General features: G+C 48.6%; 1 protein-coding gene and 1 long non-coding RNA gene across 2 annotated transcripts; one reads left to right on the top strand and one right to left on the bottom strand.

Annotated features, from left to right (window-relative positions):
* Positions 1 to 5,497: 5,497 nt before the first annotated feature.
* LOC134736983 (uncharacterized) lies at positions 5,498 to 6,687 on the top strand. Its single transcript, XR_010121486.1, has 2 exons — positions 5,498 to 5,865; positions 6,059 to 6,687. It is a non-coding gene; the product is annotated as an uncharacterized lncRNA (long non-coding RNA).
* A 6,222-nt stretch (positions 6,688 to 12,909) lies between these two features.
* Positions 12,910 to 17,828, bottom strand: LOC129484121 (proline-rich protein 36). Its single transcript, XM_055281511.2, has 3 exons — positions 17,283 to 17,828; positions 15,663 to 16,291; positions 12,910 to 13,540 (listed from the first exon to the last, which is right to left on the bottom strand). The coding sequence occupies exons 1-3, from the start codon at positions 17,826 to 17,828 to the stop codon at positions 12,910 to 12,912; spliced, it is 1,806 nt and encodes a 601-aa protein (XP_055137486.1).
* Positions 17,829 to 18,215: the final 387 nt, after the last annotated feature.

Here is an 18,215-nt window from a genome sequence, read left to right as displayed (position 1 = left end):
AGGCAGGAGGATGGCTTGAGCCTGGGAATTCGAGCTTGCAGTGAGCTATGATCGTGCCACTGCACTCCAACATGGGTGACGGAGCAAGACCCTGTCTTTAAAAAATAAGATCCAGAGAGTTTTAGTCCCAGTGGTCATTAGTAATATTTAGTGAGAAGAACAGCCTTCTTTTATGTTTTACTGCAATTCATTCTTTTTTTTTCTTTTTTTTTAGAGATGGGGTCTTGCTCTGTCACCCAGGCTGGCATGCAATGGCACAATCATCGCTCACTACAACCTCGAAAGACAGGTGTGCGCCACCATGCCTTGCTATTTTTATTTTTTGCTATGTTGTCCAGGCTATTCTCAAGCTCCTAGACTGAAGTGATCCTCCTGCCTTGGCCTCCCAAAGTGCTGGGATTACAAGTGTGCACCACCGTGCCTGGCCCAATTCATTCCATTAGGAGCCCATGGGCTGATTATGTTAGAGTGTATGGGTCCTAGAACTATAGGACTTACCCTGACCGCCACATCTTGAGTATTAAGAACCAGTGAGCCAGAGAAGACCTGCTCTGCAGGGAGTAGGCTTATCCTAGCCTCAGGCCTGGGGCAGGAGTGAGGATCCCAATTCACTGCAAAGGTTATTTGCTTCTACATACTTCTCTATATTTGCATAGATTTGGAAAATAACAGTGGTTTTGGGAAATTATATAAGGGACAAGGGAAGATCAAAATAGCCACTTCATTCCCTGAAAACTCCTAGTTTAGCCACTTCCCCAAAGCTAGAGAGTTTTTCCTACTCTGCATTAACTTGCTAGTTTATAAGCTCTCAGATTTTTTAAAGCTTAATCACCTATATCATGTAAGTTGCAGCATGATGAAGGTGGTCACTGCTGAGGGGTTGATGTGTTCCTACCAGGGCTTGGAAGCAAATTGGACCACAAATCCCTAACCAGAATGAACCTTTCATATGCATGGGCCCCAGATCTTATCAAAACATTAACAATTCTCTTGAGTTACAATCCAGACCAAAGTTGTGTTTGACTTGTAATTTAATATACTATTTTAAACCAACTGGAATCCATATATTTGCTAATACTGGTGGCCCAGAGCAGCAAGTTATTCCATGAATGAAAACATTTGGTAATAGCTCTAGAGATGAGGGATGAGGATTAGAGGACAGGCAGAATGGGTTGAGTCTTTCTTCTTCTTCTTTTTTTTTTTTTTGAGACAGATTCTCACTCTGTCGCCAAGGCTGGAGTACAGTGGCACTGCGTCGGCTGACTGCAACCTCCGTCTCCTGGGTTCAAGCAATTCTCCTGCCTCAGCCTCCCGAGTAGCTAGGATTACAGGTGCCCACCATCACACCTGGCTAGTTTTTATATTTTTAGTAGAGATGGGGTTTCACCATGTTGGCCAGGTTGGTCTTGAACTCCTGACCTCAAGTGATCCACCCGTGTTGGCCTCCCAAACTGCTGGGATTACAGGCATGAGCCACCATGCCAAGCGAGTCTTTCTTCTTATAGTCAGTGGTCCTCAGGCCCTTCGAGGAAGTGGCGCCTTCATGTTTTCTCCTCCATGTAATCAGAAGTCCACCTTCTCACTGGACACCTTCCCTCCACTGACCTCAGGAAGTGGAGGATGAATAGGAGCAGCCAAGCTAATTAGAGGATTGAAGGCAGGGTCTTTGTCATCTATAATTAAGCAGAGGTGCGTCCTGTGATGTGAGCTATACAGACTCTGCCTCCCCTAGCTGGTCCAAACCCCAGTGAGTCAACACTGACCCTTAACCAGAGGCGGGTGAACAGAGCCTAGCACAGTTACAATAAGGGTAGATGGAGTGATGGCTTATAGCTACTGAGAAAAATCCATTACTTACCCTCAGATTATTCTTAATGGCAGCTCCTGAAAACTGTCTTTTCCTTTAAGGTATAGGACCTAAAGAATTCTACTCTTAAATTAGCTGTCCCAGCTGTCAGTCTTATAGCTCATTCCCAAATTATGACAGTCCAATGCATTTTCCAAATACGTAATGACTCCCTTTTGTTCTGCGTGGCTTCGCAAGGTATCTGAGAGATCATCTTAGAAAATGAAAAAGAGGTAAAATGCTTCATCCTAGAGGTAATTTTTTTCCTCCTCAGACAGGTTGCACTTGCCCTGTGGAAATGAGACAATGAATGAGAAGGAACACCAGATACTTCTTCTATCGGTCCTGATTGGGACTTAATAAGGTGTGCCCCATTGCTCAGTTTCCCCTGACCCTTTGAAACTTCTCTCAATGTTGAATGGAACTCCACTTCTGTCTGTTCTGGAGGACCCAGCCAGGGCCCAAAGAGGGGATGCTCTGTATTTCCGAATACCAGCTTCTACACTTAACAGCTATGTTTGACTTTGGACAAGTTATTTAACCTCTCTAAGCCTCAGTTTTTCAACTTGAATGTGGAAATTGTAACAGGGACTGTTTCACTGAGTTGTCATTAGGATTGAGTGGGATGATGTATACATACCTCTTTGCACAGTACCTGAGGTTAATAAATATGGGGCTCATTAAATATTAGCTATTGTTACTCTTGATATCTTGCCAGCAGAAAAGGGGTGAGGAGGTCTCATCAAATATTTTTAACGTTCCTGAATGGCAAGTCTTTGTCTTATTCTGGGTTTCTTCTGAACTGTGTATCATCCTGTAAGTAGGTGAACACAGAGCCTCTTGGATACCTAACAAGAAGCCAGGCCACTGCTAATCAAAATCAGGCAGTGAGCAAATGTTAATTGTAAGAAAGACCAGGAAGATCTCCCGTCATCTCTTGGGGCTCCTACTATTGCACTGATTAACTGTGAGCCAGAACTTTTTTTTTTTTTTTTTAGATGGATTCTTGCTCTGTCGCCCAGGCTGGAGTGCAGTGGCGCAATCTCGGCTCACTGCAACCTCCTCCTCCCAGGTTCAAGCAATTCTCCTGCCTCAGCCTCCCGAGTAGCTGTGACTACAGGTGCACGCCGCCACGCCCGGCTAATTTTTGTATTTTTATTAGAGATGGGGTTTCACCATATTGGCCAGGCTGGTCTCGAACTCCTGACCTCATGGTCCACCTGCCTTGGCCTCCCAAAGTGCTGGGATTACAGGAGTGAGCCACCACGCCCAGCCCCCAGAACATTTAAAATAATAATTATAAGATCTGTGCCCCGATAGGTTAGCCAACTAGTTAACCTGAGGAATTTCAGCAGGGAAAAGGCTGCAGAAAAACTTGGTTCAGAGCTTCAGTAGAATCTGTCTTGCTCCCTTCTTGACAGTCATATTAGGTCTTTTGTGTGAGAAGGATTCCGTGTCCATCACTTAGTTTATCAGAGAATGTATTCTTAAAGGCTCCTGAGAGCAGGCAAGAACGATTTCCCTCATCCTGTTGCTGTTAAGTGGGATATACAACCATCCTGATGCAAATCTTTTTTGGGAGAGGAAGGTTATCCGGGCTCCATGACTCTTCTATAAAAAGTTTATAATAAGGTCCTTTAATGGCTGTCACTCTAGATATTTGTGGGCAGAGAATGACTGGAAAGCTAGAACACATTCAAAATCCAAGGGCCAGAAAAATTTTAAGCTCCAGCCTCAGCCTCAGGTCTGCTGGGACCAGCCCCATAAGAACCATCCATTCTAGTCCAACTTGCAAAGGGAGCCCAAGAGTTGAACCTCGTCATGGGACTCAAGATGTCTCTAAAGTTCAAAAACACCTGGATTATCTGAAAGCAGAACCGGGTCCAGGTCCTGTGCTGAGGTCTCCAGTTTTCTCTAAGTAAAAGGTTTCTAGTGGAGAAAAAGCCTGTGGCCTCTGGGCAGAGATTTGTTCTATAGAGAAATGAAGGAAATGTGCAACAGAGAACAGTTTTACTCTGGAGCTCCCTCTACTGGCTCTTTGATAGAAATCCATCGTAGTTATTCCGCCCTGCCTTGTGGGTATCAATTTAAAGCATCCGAGTATCCTGGCACCTTGAAGCAAGGAGAAAAGGTGTCCTCAGGTGCCAAGGAAGACGAAACTGCAGATACTGGTTTCTTCTGCCTCCTTTACAATTTAATCTAATGTTTTAGGGGTGCCAAGATAGTGCTAAGCATTTTGTGTGCATTATTTCATTTAATACTCACCATAAACCAGCATTTTACAAATGAGGCAGCTGAGACCTCATTTGGGATTAAATAAGTTCCTGGCATCACCGTAGACTAATAGACCCCCTTAGTGACCCTCATTATTCTTATGATTCTCCTGAGTGACAACTCAAGAGAAGCAAGAGTCAACAGACAATGTGAGGTTGGAAGTGGCACTTGTTCTCATCACCTAATATAAAGAGGCTCTGAGATTGCACCATAAACTTCCTAGGTCCTAGAGAATTTCAGCCCTGTTTGTTTTTTATTCTTTTAATTTTATTTATTTATTTATTTAAGACAAAGTCTCACTCTGTTGCCCGGGATGGAGTGTGCAGTGGTGCGATCTTGGCTCACTGCAACCTCCACCTCCTGGTTTCAAGCAATCTTCCCACCTCATCCTCCCGAGTAGCTAGAATTACAGGCATGCACCATCACACCTGGTTAATTTTTTCTGTATTTTTAGTAGAGAACAGGTTTCACCATGTTGGCCAGGCTGGTCTTGATCTCCTGACCTCAAGTGATCCACCCGCCTCAGCCTCCCAAAGTGCTAGGATTACAGGCATGAGCTACTGCACCCAGCCTCCTATTTGTTTGTTTTTTTTTTTAATTCAGCCTTCGAGGCAATTAATTACATGGCAAGGCTTTGTCCAATCTGCACTCTCACTGTGATGCCCAGGTTGAGGAAAGCAGGGAACTATCATAGTGACTAAGAAGAGTTTCCATGACAGAAGTGAGGCCTTTTAAAATTTGTGGAACATGTTCACACCTACTTTTAAAATAAAATTCCATGAGATAAGTAGGGCAGATAGTAGCCTACACATTTTATAGGCTGGGAACTTAAGATACTGAGTGCCTGGTTCCAGATTTTGTTTAGGGGCAAATGGCAGAATCAAGACCAGAACTGTCACTCTCAGCTTAAGTTCTGACTTTTTGGTTGGTGTTGGTTGGAACTGAGAGTCTAGCGTGGGTTTTTTAATTACATAAAATAAAGACTGTGAAGCTACCTTTTTGTTTTACATCCAGATCCTTTCCTGAGTCTCTCTGTTTTCGGCTGGTTCATAATTGAGCTTCCTTGATATTGAGTCATTTGGGAATTGGGAATGACATAAGCCACTCATCTTATTACTGTTGGTCTCTCACCAGTCCACATTTTAGAGATATCTAGGTCCTTGAGAGAATCCCAAATATTATTTCAGTTCTCCTGTAGCTCATGAAGCCGTAAATATTTCACCTCACCCAGGAGAATCAAAGCATTTTCACATTGGTTCTTACTGGGGAGTTGAGATATGGGTAAGTAATAGGAGTCCCTTTCCTGCTTTGGCTGGGGTTCAGGTCTCCAATTTCACTGCCAGTGTGTCTCTAAATCTACACAGTGTGACAGTGGCTACACCAGACATTACTCAGCTCCCCACCCCTGACTTGAGACCTTCCACTAGCTGCCCCTTCCCCTAAAAACAGAGTGATGTCATAATGGTATCAGAATGGCACCTGCTGACAACAACACAGAGATAACAAGAGCAGACTTTCTGCAGTGCCTCCTGAGCAATTGGTTGTCATTGTCCTAAACAGAGCAGCTAGGTTAAAAAGATTTATCCATAATGTAACCTCCTGGCCCTCAGCTATGGGTGGAAGCAGCACTTTCTGGTTTGACTTCCTAATACCACAGACTCCACTTTGCCAGAAAAGTGACTTCTTGATGAATAGTCTGTTCAGATAGGCCAATTTGGAGTATATTCACATTTGGCCACCTGCCGGTAAGATTGATCATCCCCTTGCCCAGCTGTAGCTTTGAGCATCTGCCCCCGTGTTGCCCCCATCCCCAGGAAAGCCAAAATGGTCCCACTGAAGGAGGGGAGGGGAGAGCCTGGAAATGAACACTCACAGGGAATTGCGAGTGATGGAATGTGGATTGCTGACACCATGTCCCTTTCCTCTTGCTTGTTGTAGGAGCGTCAACGACCAAGAGGAGACCAGATGAGTTTTCAAAGCAGTCCTCAAACACCCAGGACACACCTCATCCTTTGCCTCATGCTTTCTGCAATGTTGCTGTTCATGTTCATCTTCCTATTAACATTTGCCATAATAACCCCTCATTGACCACCATCATTCCTCCATCCACCAGCCACTCAGCTCCTTCTCTAAAGTGCCCTCTAATGGGCAGTGGCTTTGGTCTCTGTTTGGCAAATTATGTCCAGAGGGTTAACATTAATTTCTCTTTCTCCTATTCCTCCCTCATGCTAGACTCAGTCCAACACTCGGCCCCCTGTCAGGAAAGCCATAGCAAATCCTACTTTCTGCTAAAATGAAGTTACAAGACACTTTTCCAGAGTAGTCACACTCAATGAAGGGACCCAGGGAGTATCGGAGTGTGATGTAATTGAAACCACATGGAAAGACTAGAAATACCTTGCTCCCAGTCAGATATAGTGAAACAGCTTACTCAAGACTGGACTAAGATTTAGAATATAGGGGGGTTAGGGAGGAGAAAGAGAAAGATCCTCAGAAGTGGATTGTCCCTGAATACAGGATGAAATCATCTAGATTTTTTTCTCCAATTAAATTTGCATTTCATTCAACCACATTGCAATGGCTTCATACTGGGCATTTTCATTTGAGACCCAAGGCTTTTCTTCATGGGTCCTGAGCCACAGGTTCCTGGATGGTGAGGTAAGTGGCATTTGCCCACACTGTCTAGGGTGGTTTGTAGTGCTTTGATAAACCCTGTGCTGATGAGTCATATCCACCCTGTTAGGCCCTAAAATTTGTCCTCTATTGGTCCCTCTTTACCCAAATGCTCTTCAGGGATCCTAGCGCAGACATAGATGTTAGTCCAGCCTCACAATGTTAATTTAGACCTCTATAAAACCAAAACAGATCCTGAGGATTGACCAAACCAGAATTTGTTGTCTCTTTCTCAAAGACAATCACTACTACAAAAAGTGCAGCTCTCTGAAAACCCACCAGACCTAGAAAGTGTATTTTCTCCCCTCCCTTTTTCTTTCTACTTTTATAGGTAAGCTAGCACTGATGGAAGATACCAGGTTTTCAAATGTGAGCTGAAGGTTTCTCTTCTCATGACAAGAGTCAGATCCAATTCACTATTTAACTAATAGCTTTCCAATAAGTACAAAAAAATCTTGCCTATCTAGCAGACATGTTAGTCCATTATTCCTCTTTGTCCCCCAGCGTATACTTATTGGACTAGGAATTAAAGAAATACAATCCCCATTCTTTACTCTTGGCCTACCAGATATAGTGATCCAAGCTTAGTAGATCAGCAGCTAATTGCAAGGCTGCTTTAATAGTGAATGAATAAAAAGTTCTGCTAATTCAGACCTACCCAACACCCACGAATTTGTGATTGAGCTATCTCTCTGCCTGCTGAATTCAGGTAGATAAACAACTGTCCTTCAACCACAAGGTTAAGGCTAAACTTATGCAGGTATCTCTAAGCATGCTGCAGATTGTTCTTTTCTCTCTGTGGCCATGCTTTCCAATCCCTGACACCTTTCTATTTAGCCTCTGCTAAGCTCAAGTGTGCTGGAATCTTGATCCCTGCCCCAGCCTCAGCCCCCTATCATGTGCTTGCTTCGGCTCCCCTGTCTTTGCTGAGATCCTCACCATGAAACCAACTCTAGATATTCCTGAGTGACTCTCTAGGTTCTCATTCTCCCAAATATGCCTTTTATCAGCAAGGCATGGGAAAACCTATCATCTGGTTCTCCAAGGTGTCCAGCAGTTAGAATGGCTGAGAGGAGGGCATTTGAGTTTGCCCATCGATAATCGGGTTGTGCGAAAAGCAGATATTGTCTAAACTGTTCTGAAGTTGAACAATGTAACTACTTTCAGGTGAATAGACTTGAGACTATTTTGAGTTGTCGATAGCAACCAAAAAAAGGGGCTGAAGGGGTGGAATTACAGTCACTTTCCTCCAGCATCCAGTGGTCCTTAAAACTTTCACCCTCAAATCTCCAAATATGCTGGCTTCTAAGTAGTGCTTCCCAAGACCGAATATACCTCTTGATCAGGGTAAGTGATGAAAATGTGTATTTAGCAAGGGGAGGGGATCTTGAAATAGTCAGAATTATGCATGCTGTGGCCTATCTACCCCCACCGTGCTAATGGCTTAGCCTATGAAGTTTTCAGAATCAGAAAAATAATCAGAGATGCTAGTTTCTAAAGGAGTAACGGAGGACTAGGATGACTAGCTAACTCAAGGTGCATGTAGACTTTCTGCTGTTCTTACTTTAGGACAGCTTTCTTGGAAGACTGGACCAGGGAGTTCCTAATTCTTCCCTAGCACCATCTCAGGGGCATCCTTGGTGCGAGTGGAAACATGCTTGGATGCAGCAGCCTGATTGAATGTCAAGTTCACTGCATCTCCACCACAAACTGGTTGCTTTCAGGCAAATCCCTTGAGATTTGGATGAGGCTGAACCAGCTAGGGCTTTCCTTGAAATAGGATGGAGGGGTCTCCCCTCACAGGCAGATAGCCTTGTTCAGGGGGCATCTATTGGCTAACAGGCATCTTAGGAGGAATAGATCAGTCTCGTTATTCAGAAAATGTCTGAGAAAGCCCCAGACACTTCCAACTCCACATGATGGGGGATAGACCTGGAATATTAAAGACCAGAGGTTGGAATCGAGGCAACACGATGGAGTGGTGTGGCATGAGTGTTGGAGCCATACAGATATGAATTTGATCTGATCCTTAGTTTTGTAACTTCAAGCTCTAAGACTTTTAGACAAGCTGCTTAAACGTTATGGTCTCCATTTCCTTAGCTTTCAAGTAGGAAAAATAATAACTGTTTTGGGAGTGATTTCTATGCTCAACAAGCCTAAGGGGCTTGTTAATGACACCTAGAAAATTGCCTTAAGGATTAAATAAAGTTTCTTATGTAAAAGTGTCCGGCACAGTGTCTGGCATATAGTTGAAGCTGAAAAACTATTGGTTTCTTCTCTCTCCCTCTTTTCCTTAGACCAAAATAGTTCTGCTCCCTGATGAAGACACCTTTAGGAAAAGAGGAATCCTTTTCCTAGACTTCCTCCCTGAGGGACTTCCCTTGGTTGATATCATGGGAACTGGACTGTTTCTCCTTCTCCAAATCCAGTACTTTACCTACTGGCATTTTTCGTGGTGCTTGGGGAGGAGACAGTCGACGCAGGCAGGACGTTTCTGGGCTTCGCTCACCCTGAAAGAGAGCAGACTCAGTTCTTTTCAAGCGCTTCGTGATAAGCAGCCCTACTCCCACAAGCCCTCTGGGGGAGCATTAGGGGGAACGAGACCTCTTCACGCTTGGGATGCCCTGGAATGAGTTGGCAATGCAGAAGGCGGTTTTCACTTTGGACAGGTTCCACATCAGTCTATTCATTCGCAGGGTCTTTAGCTTGACTGCTCAGACAGGAATTGGGCACCACATCCCTTAGTATAGGATGATGAGACAGCTCGGGAAGCCAAGGTCACCAGCTCCAGCCCAGACGTCCTCCAAAGGACCTGACTGAGGAGTAGGGGAAATGGAGATGCTAGCTATGGAGGTCTAACTTTCTGCAGATGTTTCTGTGGAGCTTCCAAGCCCCTCTCACTCTGTCTTGTTTACTGGAGCAAGACAGAAACAAGGCAGAGAGGCGCCCTCTTCTGGGAGGGAGGAGCAAAGACATTGAATCCACCAGGAAGCCGGCGTTACACCAGCATAATTTTGGCTGCTGCCCTTAAAGTTCTGATGTGCATTTCTTCCATTTCCAACGCTACCTTACTTGTTAGGACTAGATTCTGGGTTTGCTTAAAAGTTGTTAGTGATTTTAAATGAATCTGTCTTGATCTCAACATCAGGCACAATAACACTCAGCCACTATATACAGCATGGAAAGCAGTTAAATTCTAAAGTGCCCTGCTCTGTATAGTTTCAATAGTCCAAACAGAAACCATGTGGCTTCTGTGAATGTGCCCACACACATGAATTTATGCTTACACATACCTAATCTCATATCTAAAAACATACCTACTCTGTGCTTTTAAAAACATGTTTAGCCTGATATTTTCATTAATCCAAGGAGACTTTATTGAAACACTGCCGGCGTCTCCTGTCCGTCTGGCCACATTTGATGACCCCATGTGATAAGTCATCTTCAGTGCAAGAACCAGGGCCGCCTCCCTCTCATTGATATTTCTCCTGACTGCACACCTCCCCACTGCAGCAACATTCTCACATGCATACATGCATGCAATCGTGAGCTAAAAATAAACAGCTGCTGATGGGCTGCCAGAGGGTGTCCTCCATACACAGCAGACGTCCTCTGTCTCCCTTTAGTAGGCACAGCTAAAGCCACAGACAGGAATTGAGGGTACTGGATGGGCTAAGTTTAACCCCAAATCTCTCAGGCAAGTTACAAAGAGTAGGAGAGCCTGAAAAGGGAGATGACACAGCTGAGGCCCGTGATCATTCTCTCCCAGGCCTTGTGCCCCAAATCCAAGTGATAACCTCTGGCAAAGTGTTTACTGGCATCAAAGGAAACCATTGCAGGGAAGGTTGATAATTAGGGTTAAGAAAGATCAGCCATTCCTCCAGCCATGATTGTAAATAGCTCTCTGCTTTTTGGTTTTCCCCCTCTCAGGGCAGAAGTTATCCAGGTGGATCTAGGATATGTGTGCATTTAAGGAGGGTGATTTGTGTGCATGTGGTTTTGTTCAGATCTTCCAGTCTGCAAGAATTCTCCCCACCTCCATCACTCATCAATCAAGAAACCCTTTGTCATGCTGAGGTGTGGCATTTCTTCTGCTGAAAACCTCAGATGCAGACACACCCCACACACCCTGAGACACACACATCCACACACACATGCACACCCTTCCTCACCCTTACGAAGCAAGCTCCATTCAGATTGGTTTAAAAATAGCACTAATCCATTGAGCTCATTTTTCAGGGACATTATTTTAAGTAGAAAAAAGATATCCTGGTCTTTGAGAGGGAGAAAGGGTAAACGTCACCTCGCCTTAAAAAGTCCTGATAATGTCGCTGGAGACTAAGCATTTGCAGTCTTTGTTGAATTTTCTCCTCCTCCTACCATTCAACAAAAGTTGTTTATTCCAGAATACCCTGCCATCTGGGTATTTATAGAGGTGAGTTTCCTCTTCGGGTGGAGAGCAGAGGGGAAAGCCGCAGTAGCAAGCCGGACACTCCTCTCTGGGCGCTCCCCACCGCCAGAACTGACGCCTTCGAGGGCGGTGGATTTGTGAATCAGCTCCCCCTTCCCCCACACAGGGGAGCCCCTAAATGGCTGCTGGCCATTTGCAAAGGGTTGTGTGCATGTGTGTATTTAATTGCAGGCTTATTTATTTCTGCTCTGGGAGTCTGTCCGTCTCTCTGTAACTCGGATCATTGCTCTCTGGGAAGCTGTATAGCTGGCTGATTCCGTGGGAGGACAGGCAGGATGCGTGGGCGCAGGAAACAGAAGAGGGAAAAGGAGGGAGAAAAAGAGAGCAGGAGAGAGAGAGCGGGAGCCTTAGAATCTGTTACTTGCGTCACTCGAGGAGCCGGGGCTATCTGCCCGACAAACACACAGAATTAATCCGAGTTATAGCCATAGCTGTCTATGCTACAGTGACCAGATGAGAAAGGGCGGGGAAAGGACGCGCGCCGGAGCCTGTGCACGGCCGAGTTTGCACTGGGCGTCTAGGGAGAGTTTGGGGAGGGGGCTGTCCTGCTGGGCACGCCCCTCGGGGCCCCGCTCGCCCGGTGCAGACTAGGCTGCAGCCTGCTCTGCAGCTGCCCAGCCCAAGCCTGGGGTGGCGCCCGCCTCGGCCGCCTCGCCTGCTCAGTGGCTGCGCCGAACACAAAGCGCTATCTCCGAGCAGAAGCGTCTTCTCAGCTGAACCAGACCCACCAAAGAGGAGAATCTGCACGTGACGTCAGTAGCTGATGACTGACGCAGGCTGGCAAAGGAGACTCAAGGCGGCTGCTCCGCGCTGCCTTCATGAGTCTATTTTCTCCAGCCCCCTCGTAGTGAATTACTAGAACGCAAAACACACACAGAGACACACATATGCAGCTTTCAAAATATACATTTCCAAAGGCGGTGTGTTGCAAACACAACGCGATTTTGCAGAGCGTGGGTGGGAAACGTGGGAAGGGTATGGATGATTTTTTTTTTCCTCATCTGGGAATCTCCATCGTGGATAGCAATCGCTTCTAGAGCTCTCCTGGGAAGCTCCTCTGGGGAAGGGGCTATGCCCCTCCACCCCTACTTTCCACAGCATGTAGGGAATCTGATCAATGGAGACATTCAGCTCTAAGAATACAACCACTCCAACGCCTTCTGCTCGGGGAGACTGCGAGGAGCTTGCAACAGGCAGAGACAGATGGGAGTTAACGGGAGGGAGGGAGAATATAAGAAATATTTGGGTATTTTTCTGATTTGAAAAACATTTTCTGCAGTTATGCAAGTGAGTCTGGTGGTGCAGGAAAAAAAAAGTGAGGAGGGGGCGTTTAATGCACATTTAATGTTTTGGAAGTAAGGTTCCAGCGAAATGCCTTTGTGTGTGGAGGTTTTTTCAGTACTTGCTAAAAATAGCATCAGGGTTTGATCGTGTTCCAGAAATAAACCGAGGGCTGTACTGGGATAAAAAGCCAGCGCGGGTGGAAGAAAACCTGGACATCACCGCATTCCTCCCCCCACAACTATGTCTGGAAATTAATTGTTGGATTTTTCCTCTCCTCTCTCCTCTTTCCATCCACTTTCTCTTTCCTGCCCCTATGTTTCTCTTTCTCTCTCTTAAGGAGTTCCCGTTTGGGTAAGTAATATTATGTCATGTGCATGCCGCAGACTGTGAGTATGAGCTGACGCTTACTTTGTGCATGCTCCGGGGTTCTTTTTTGGCTGCCTTTTTTGCCCCTTCTAAAGAGGACAGTGGGACTGAGTAGGGGGCAAGGGGTGTAGCTGTGTGCGTGTGTATGTGTATAATGAATTTGGGGCTGCATGCAAAGAAACCGAGAGAGGGAATTCTTGCAGAGCCGGGAATCACCCTGACGAATCTCTGAATCAATAGCTGCTGCAACTCTCTCTCGCGTTATGGGTCGGCGCTGTTGAGCTCGGTTTTCTCGATGGCCCCCTCCCCTCCCCATTTTCTCTGTCTTAAAGGATGGCCAGACACGACTTAATGGGCCATATCTGTGAGAGATTAATGGAGACTGTGCAATATAGATCAAAATTGCATGGATGGGGTTGGGTAAAGAGAGGGAAAAATCTCTACTCCTTTGACAAACCTCCCCTTTGGCTCCGGTCCGGGAACTGAGGACCGCGACCCTGGTTCGGGCTGGCCCAGGACTCGGTTGCTGTCCACGGAAGATAGGTGCTGAAAATGCCTTGGTCCTCAGAGAGTTCAGTTCCGAGCGCCAGGGGGCGGGGTTGGCGCCAGCCGCGGTTAGCCCCGCCCTGGATGCAGGAGAGGGATACGGGGACAAGAGGGTTAAGGATGTTCAAAGGGGATAGTCGTGACTTCGGTGAGAGCTTTGGGGGAAAGGAGGGGTGAGTGGGAAGGAAAGGAAAAAAAATTTAAAGGAGGGGGAGCGAAGTGTTAGATTCGAGGATGAGCCAAGGCCCGGCGTTTCAGGAATGGAAGGCCAGTGGCTCACCGGCTTTCCCTGCAGAGGCCAGGCACTATCCGGGTCTCCATTCCCAGGATCCCGCACCTTCCCGCCAGTGGGTTTGAAAGATTTCTCCTCGGTGATGGTGACTCAAAATTAAGAGGCTATAGGTTGCTTTATTCGGACCCTCGTCCCCTCCCACTTCATGCCCCCCATACCCCCGTATTCTGTAATTCCCAGGAGGTGTGTAAAGTAGTGTGGTGTGGCATTTTTCTTATTATTCCCCCTTTTCGCATGCGAGTCATAGAAGCCCCTAGTGAGTTGGTGGAATGAGTGAATTAGAAGCCAAAGCACAGGAGTTGCTGGTGCGATGCGCAGAGAATCCAAGCCAGGGAACATCGCGGGGCGCCTTAAAGCCAGAAGCTGAAGGAGCCTAAATCAGCCTGAAGGGAAATTGGGGGGGAGGTGTTCTCTAAGTTGCCAAATGTTATTGGGAATACCACCAACTCTCTGGGGCTGTGGGCTGGACCCAGACTGAGATTCACTGCAATCAGCTCCAGACACTTTGGCCGAATCTGTGGCCAGACAGGTGAGGAGGGAGGAAGGTTATCAGAGGCAGAGGGGGAATGAATATCACTCGCACACAAAGACATTCATGCTGATTACCTCCAGGAGAGGGATAATAAAAGTACATCCTCAAGCTGGCCTGTGAGGATGGGCTGTAGACTGTGGGAGAAATGAAGCACTCTTGCAGGTCTGCAGTAAGCTTTGTGTGCGTGCAGGAATATTTTATATGTTTATTAAAAAATATAAACTCGGGACGGTGAGGTAAGTATTTGTGGGGGCTAGCCTTCAGGACAGAGAAGAGACCAGGTCTCTCTGCTTCATTCACCCCTTGCCTTCTGTCAACAGCCTCGGGCTTTAGTGACCTGACCCCGATGCAGGGTAACAGGGGTGCAGCCCCGGCCGGGGGATGAGACGGTGGGTGAGTTATGTTTAGCTCAGAAGCCGTCCCTCTCTCCGAAGGTTCCCTGGCCGAGACTGAGTATTCAACTCGTAATAGTAACAAGGGCTGTTACCGATGTGCAGAATAACACAAATAACGCTGCAACCCACACTTTGTCTTGACAATTCAGTTCAAACCAAAGCTGCTCACAGCCTCTCGGCCCACCCCTCGGCCTCCTCGTCATTCACTGGGACCTACTCGTTCCCTTTCCCAAGCCTCGCCCCTCTCAGCCCTGCAAGTTGCGTGGTTGTGTTTACAAATTCTGCCACAATTGCAAAGGAAATATGGGTGGGGGGAGCGGTTGGGGCGGGAGTGGTGGTAGCGCAATAAAGCACTTGCAACACGTGGAGCGGTGGTTGGGGGGAGGTGTCCAAGAGTCAAGAAGGGGGCGGAGGGACACCCCATGTCCTCATTTCCCCCCCCCCGTTCTTCCCCACCCCTTCCCATTGCTTGGCACAATGCACAAGTTTACCCCCCGAACTGGATCCTATTAAATAATTCAATGGTAGCGGTGTAATTTTGGTTGGAACCAGCACGGATTCCCAAGTCGTGACTGCAAAAAGTGAGTAATGCGCGCTGGCTGCGTCATGGCTCTAGTCACAGTTCATTCCGAACTGAGAAGGAATCGTGACTTCGCCTGGAGACGTCCCCTACATGGGAGATGGGGGGTGGGGGGACACCAAATCAGTGGGGACGGCGGTGGGGGGGAAGACCTATCCAATGAAAACCGTTGCCAGGGGGGCATTTGAACTCCGCCGCTTGCTGTCTCGCTGTCCCTCTCTGCCCCGCGCACCTCGCTCCCCGCTCCCGGCCAGCGCTCGCAGTGGCGCGCCTGCTCCCTCTCCCGCTACCCGACGAGTCCTCAACAAGTTGGAGGAAGGCAGGCACGCAGGGGTTAAGCTCGGAAAGCCGCAATTACCAAGATCGTGACCCTCCCACACAGTACAGTAACTTATATACTTACCTGGAAGAGCCCGCTTTGCCGCCGGGCAAACACCCGTGGGGGGCGGGGAGGGGCCGGAGGGAGCCGGCCCGCAGGAGTGGGGCTCCTTCCAGCTGGCTGCAGTGCGGACGGGACCGGCGCGCTCCCGTGGCCCCCAGACCGAGGTAAGGAGCAGGGAGTCGGCGTCCGGGTCGGCTGGTGGTCGGTCGGCTCACTGGTAGTCGGTCAGCTCTCTGGTAGTCTGAGCAGAACTTTTTTTTCCCAGTTGCCCCGCGCCGCGGCGGCGGCGGGCGCAGACCGCGGAGCCCCTCTGGCGCGGCGGGCGCGCAGACGCTCGGAGGGTGTGTGCTTGCGTCTGTCCGTCGCGGAGCTGAGGGGATGCCGTGGGAGGGTGAGTGGGTCGCGGAGCTGCAGGAGGGTGATGGATGGGCGAAGGGGGTGGGTCGACAGGGACTTGAAGACAGTGCCTCCACCGTCGAGAGACGTTTTCTCCGGGCGTGCTGGGCGAGGGTGGGAGTGTGTGTGTGCGCGCGCGCGCCCGACCGCACGTCGATTCCAGGGTGCCAAAGAACAAATATGGCAACTTTCCCCTCAAGTTCTTGCAATGTTTGCAGGAACCCATCTTGGGTGAGGTTTCCCCCACTGGGGGACTATACTGCTAGGGAGGGAGATAGTCAGGATGTCCCTTAGCCCACACCCGGCTTGGGTACTAATGGGGGGGAGGGGCAGGAGAGGACGTGGGAAGGGTGGCGCTGCATTGCGAAGAAGGGCAACCCCTCAAAGTTTGGATGGATGGGATGGGGGGAGGGGGCCGAGCGGGAGGGAGGGAGAGTGAGGGAAGGAGATCTCCTTTCTCCCCATCTCTAGTCTTCCCTCCCCTCGTTTCTTCCTCCCGCAGAAGGTGGAATCTCCCGTCGTTGTGGGGTCCGGCAGTCAATGACGGGTTCGCCCCTTGTTGTTCCCCCTAGCATTCTGCAGAATGGGTAGAGAGTTGGGGGCGGGGGGGGGCTGCAATGTTGAAAGGGCACCTGGGGCGAATGGGCCATAAGACACCCAATATTGAGACGGTTTCGCGGAGGATGCAGAGGGAGGAGCTTCACCTTTCTAGTTGAGCATTCAGAACTTTGAGTGGGGAAGGGGGTGTTGAGACATTCTCATTTTTTCTAGAAATAGGATGACTAGTGTGGAGTTTGGGTTTATTTTATGTTCATCTTTGTCATTCTTCGTCTGGATCTTCTGGCTTGGGTCCCGTTGGGAGAGGTCACTCTCTTAAACCTCTCTTTCCCAATACATCGCGCTACCCCCTCACTTGGGCTGGAATGAGGAGGGGGTCCTGAACCCCTTTTTTTTTTTGGCAACAACAGTATTTTAACATGTTCCAGTCTAGGTTTTGTTGAATAATTAGAAATGGAAATATTTTTTTCTCCCTCCCCCTTCTGAAAAAAAAGGGGGAAATGTGAGCTCTCTTCTGATTGGTGGGTGACGATTTTAGTCCGCACCAATGAGCTGGCGGCCTCGTCTGTATTTATTTAGTGCTCTGGGGGAGTTTTTCTCTTTACGCAGCGCCTGTAGTCACGGCTGGAACCTTGGCTGGGGGACTCTGAGGGATAAGAGGGGATTCGGGGGGAATCCGAACTGTACCTGTTCAGAGATCCGCGACCTTGCAGCCGGGGCTGGCGGAACTCTGATAGGGGGATAGAGGGATAGGACAGGCAGGCGGGGAGGCTCCGGGTGCTGGGGCGACAGGAAAGGGGTGGAGGCTGGGCTCCGGGATCCGGGTGCCCCTTCGCGGTCCCCTTCTCGCCCTCCACACACTTCTCTCGGGGCTGAGTTGGGGGATCGCGGACGGTCTGGAGAAATGGAGACACGGGTCCAGGGGCGCGGAGGGGCGGGCAGCGCGCGGAGTGGTGAGGCTGAGCCGCGATGGAACGCGCTGGGGAGACCCAGCCTGTTCGGCTCCGGGGTTCGGAGACATCCTGGGCTGAAGGCGGCGGCGGCGGCGGCGGCGAACCGAAGAAGCCGGCATATTCTGCCCTTCGCGAATCTTTTTGCGGTCTGGGCTTGCTGTACATAACTCAATAGCCGGAAGCCCTTACCCCAAAAAGCATTTGCGGAGGGCGCACTCGTCGAGAAGACGGCAGCCATCCAGCGATCGCCGAAGCCCTCACCTTCCCGAAGCTGCTCCATCCGAGCCTTACCCGGCCCTTTCCCTGTTTTCCACGGAAGATGCGGCCCTTTCCCCCCGTCCTTTCTGCGCTCCCCGAGGCTTTGGTCACCTGTCTTCCCTCCGAGCGAGTCCCCCGCCCCCAACTTTTTAACAGACTTTGTATCACAGGGGGAACTGGAGCAGGTGGGGTGTGTGTGTTTTCGGAGAAGTGAGAAGAAGCTAAAATGCAATAAAAGTTTACAGAAGTTGTGTCTTCCCCCCAACCCCCGCCCACACCACGAATAACCCCATTCACTCAATGCAAAAAAAGGATCTGAGCTTAGGGCCAATTCAGAACCTGGAATATGAATCAGTTTAGGACATTTTGTGGTCATTTTTGACCCTAATGATCCGATTCTGCAATATGG

The sequence above is a fragment of the Symphalangus syndactylus genome, chromosome 6 (assembly GCF_028878055.3).
Source record: "Symphalangus syndactylus isolate Jambi chromosome 6, NHGRI_mSymSyn1-v2.1_pri, whole genome shotgun sequence".
Taxonomy (NCBI): Eukaryota; Metazoa; Chordata; class Mammalia; order Primates; family Hylobatidae; genus Symphalangus; species Symphalangus syndactylus.
Note: the sequence above shows the minus strand (reverse complement) of the source record. Positions and strands in the feature narration are given on the sequence as shown.

Coding starts and splice junctions, on each gene's coding strand:
- LOC129484121 (XM_055281511.2), bottom strand. CDS start 17,828: ATGGAGCAGCTTCGGGAAGGTGAGGGCTTCGGCGATCGCTGGATGGCT. Junction 16,292..17,282: donor GGTCGCGGATCTCTGAACAG/GTACAGTTCGGA, acceptor CTAGCAGTATAG/TCCCCCAGTGGGGGAAACCT. Junction 13,541..15,662: donor GGCAAAGCGGGCTCTTCCAG/GTAAGTATATAA, acceptor TCCTGCATCCAG/GGCGGGGCTAACCGCGGCTG.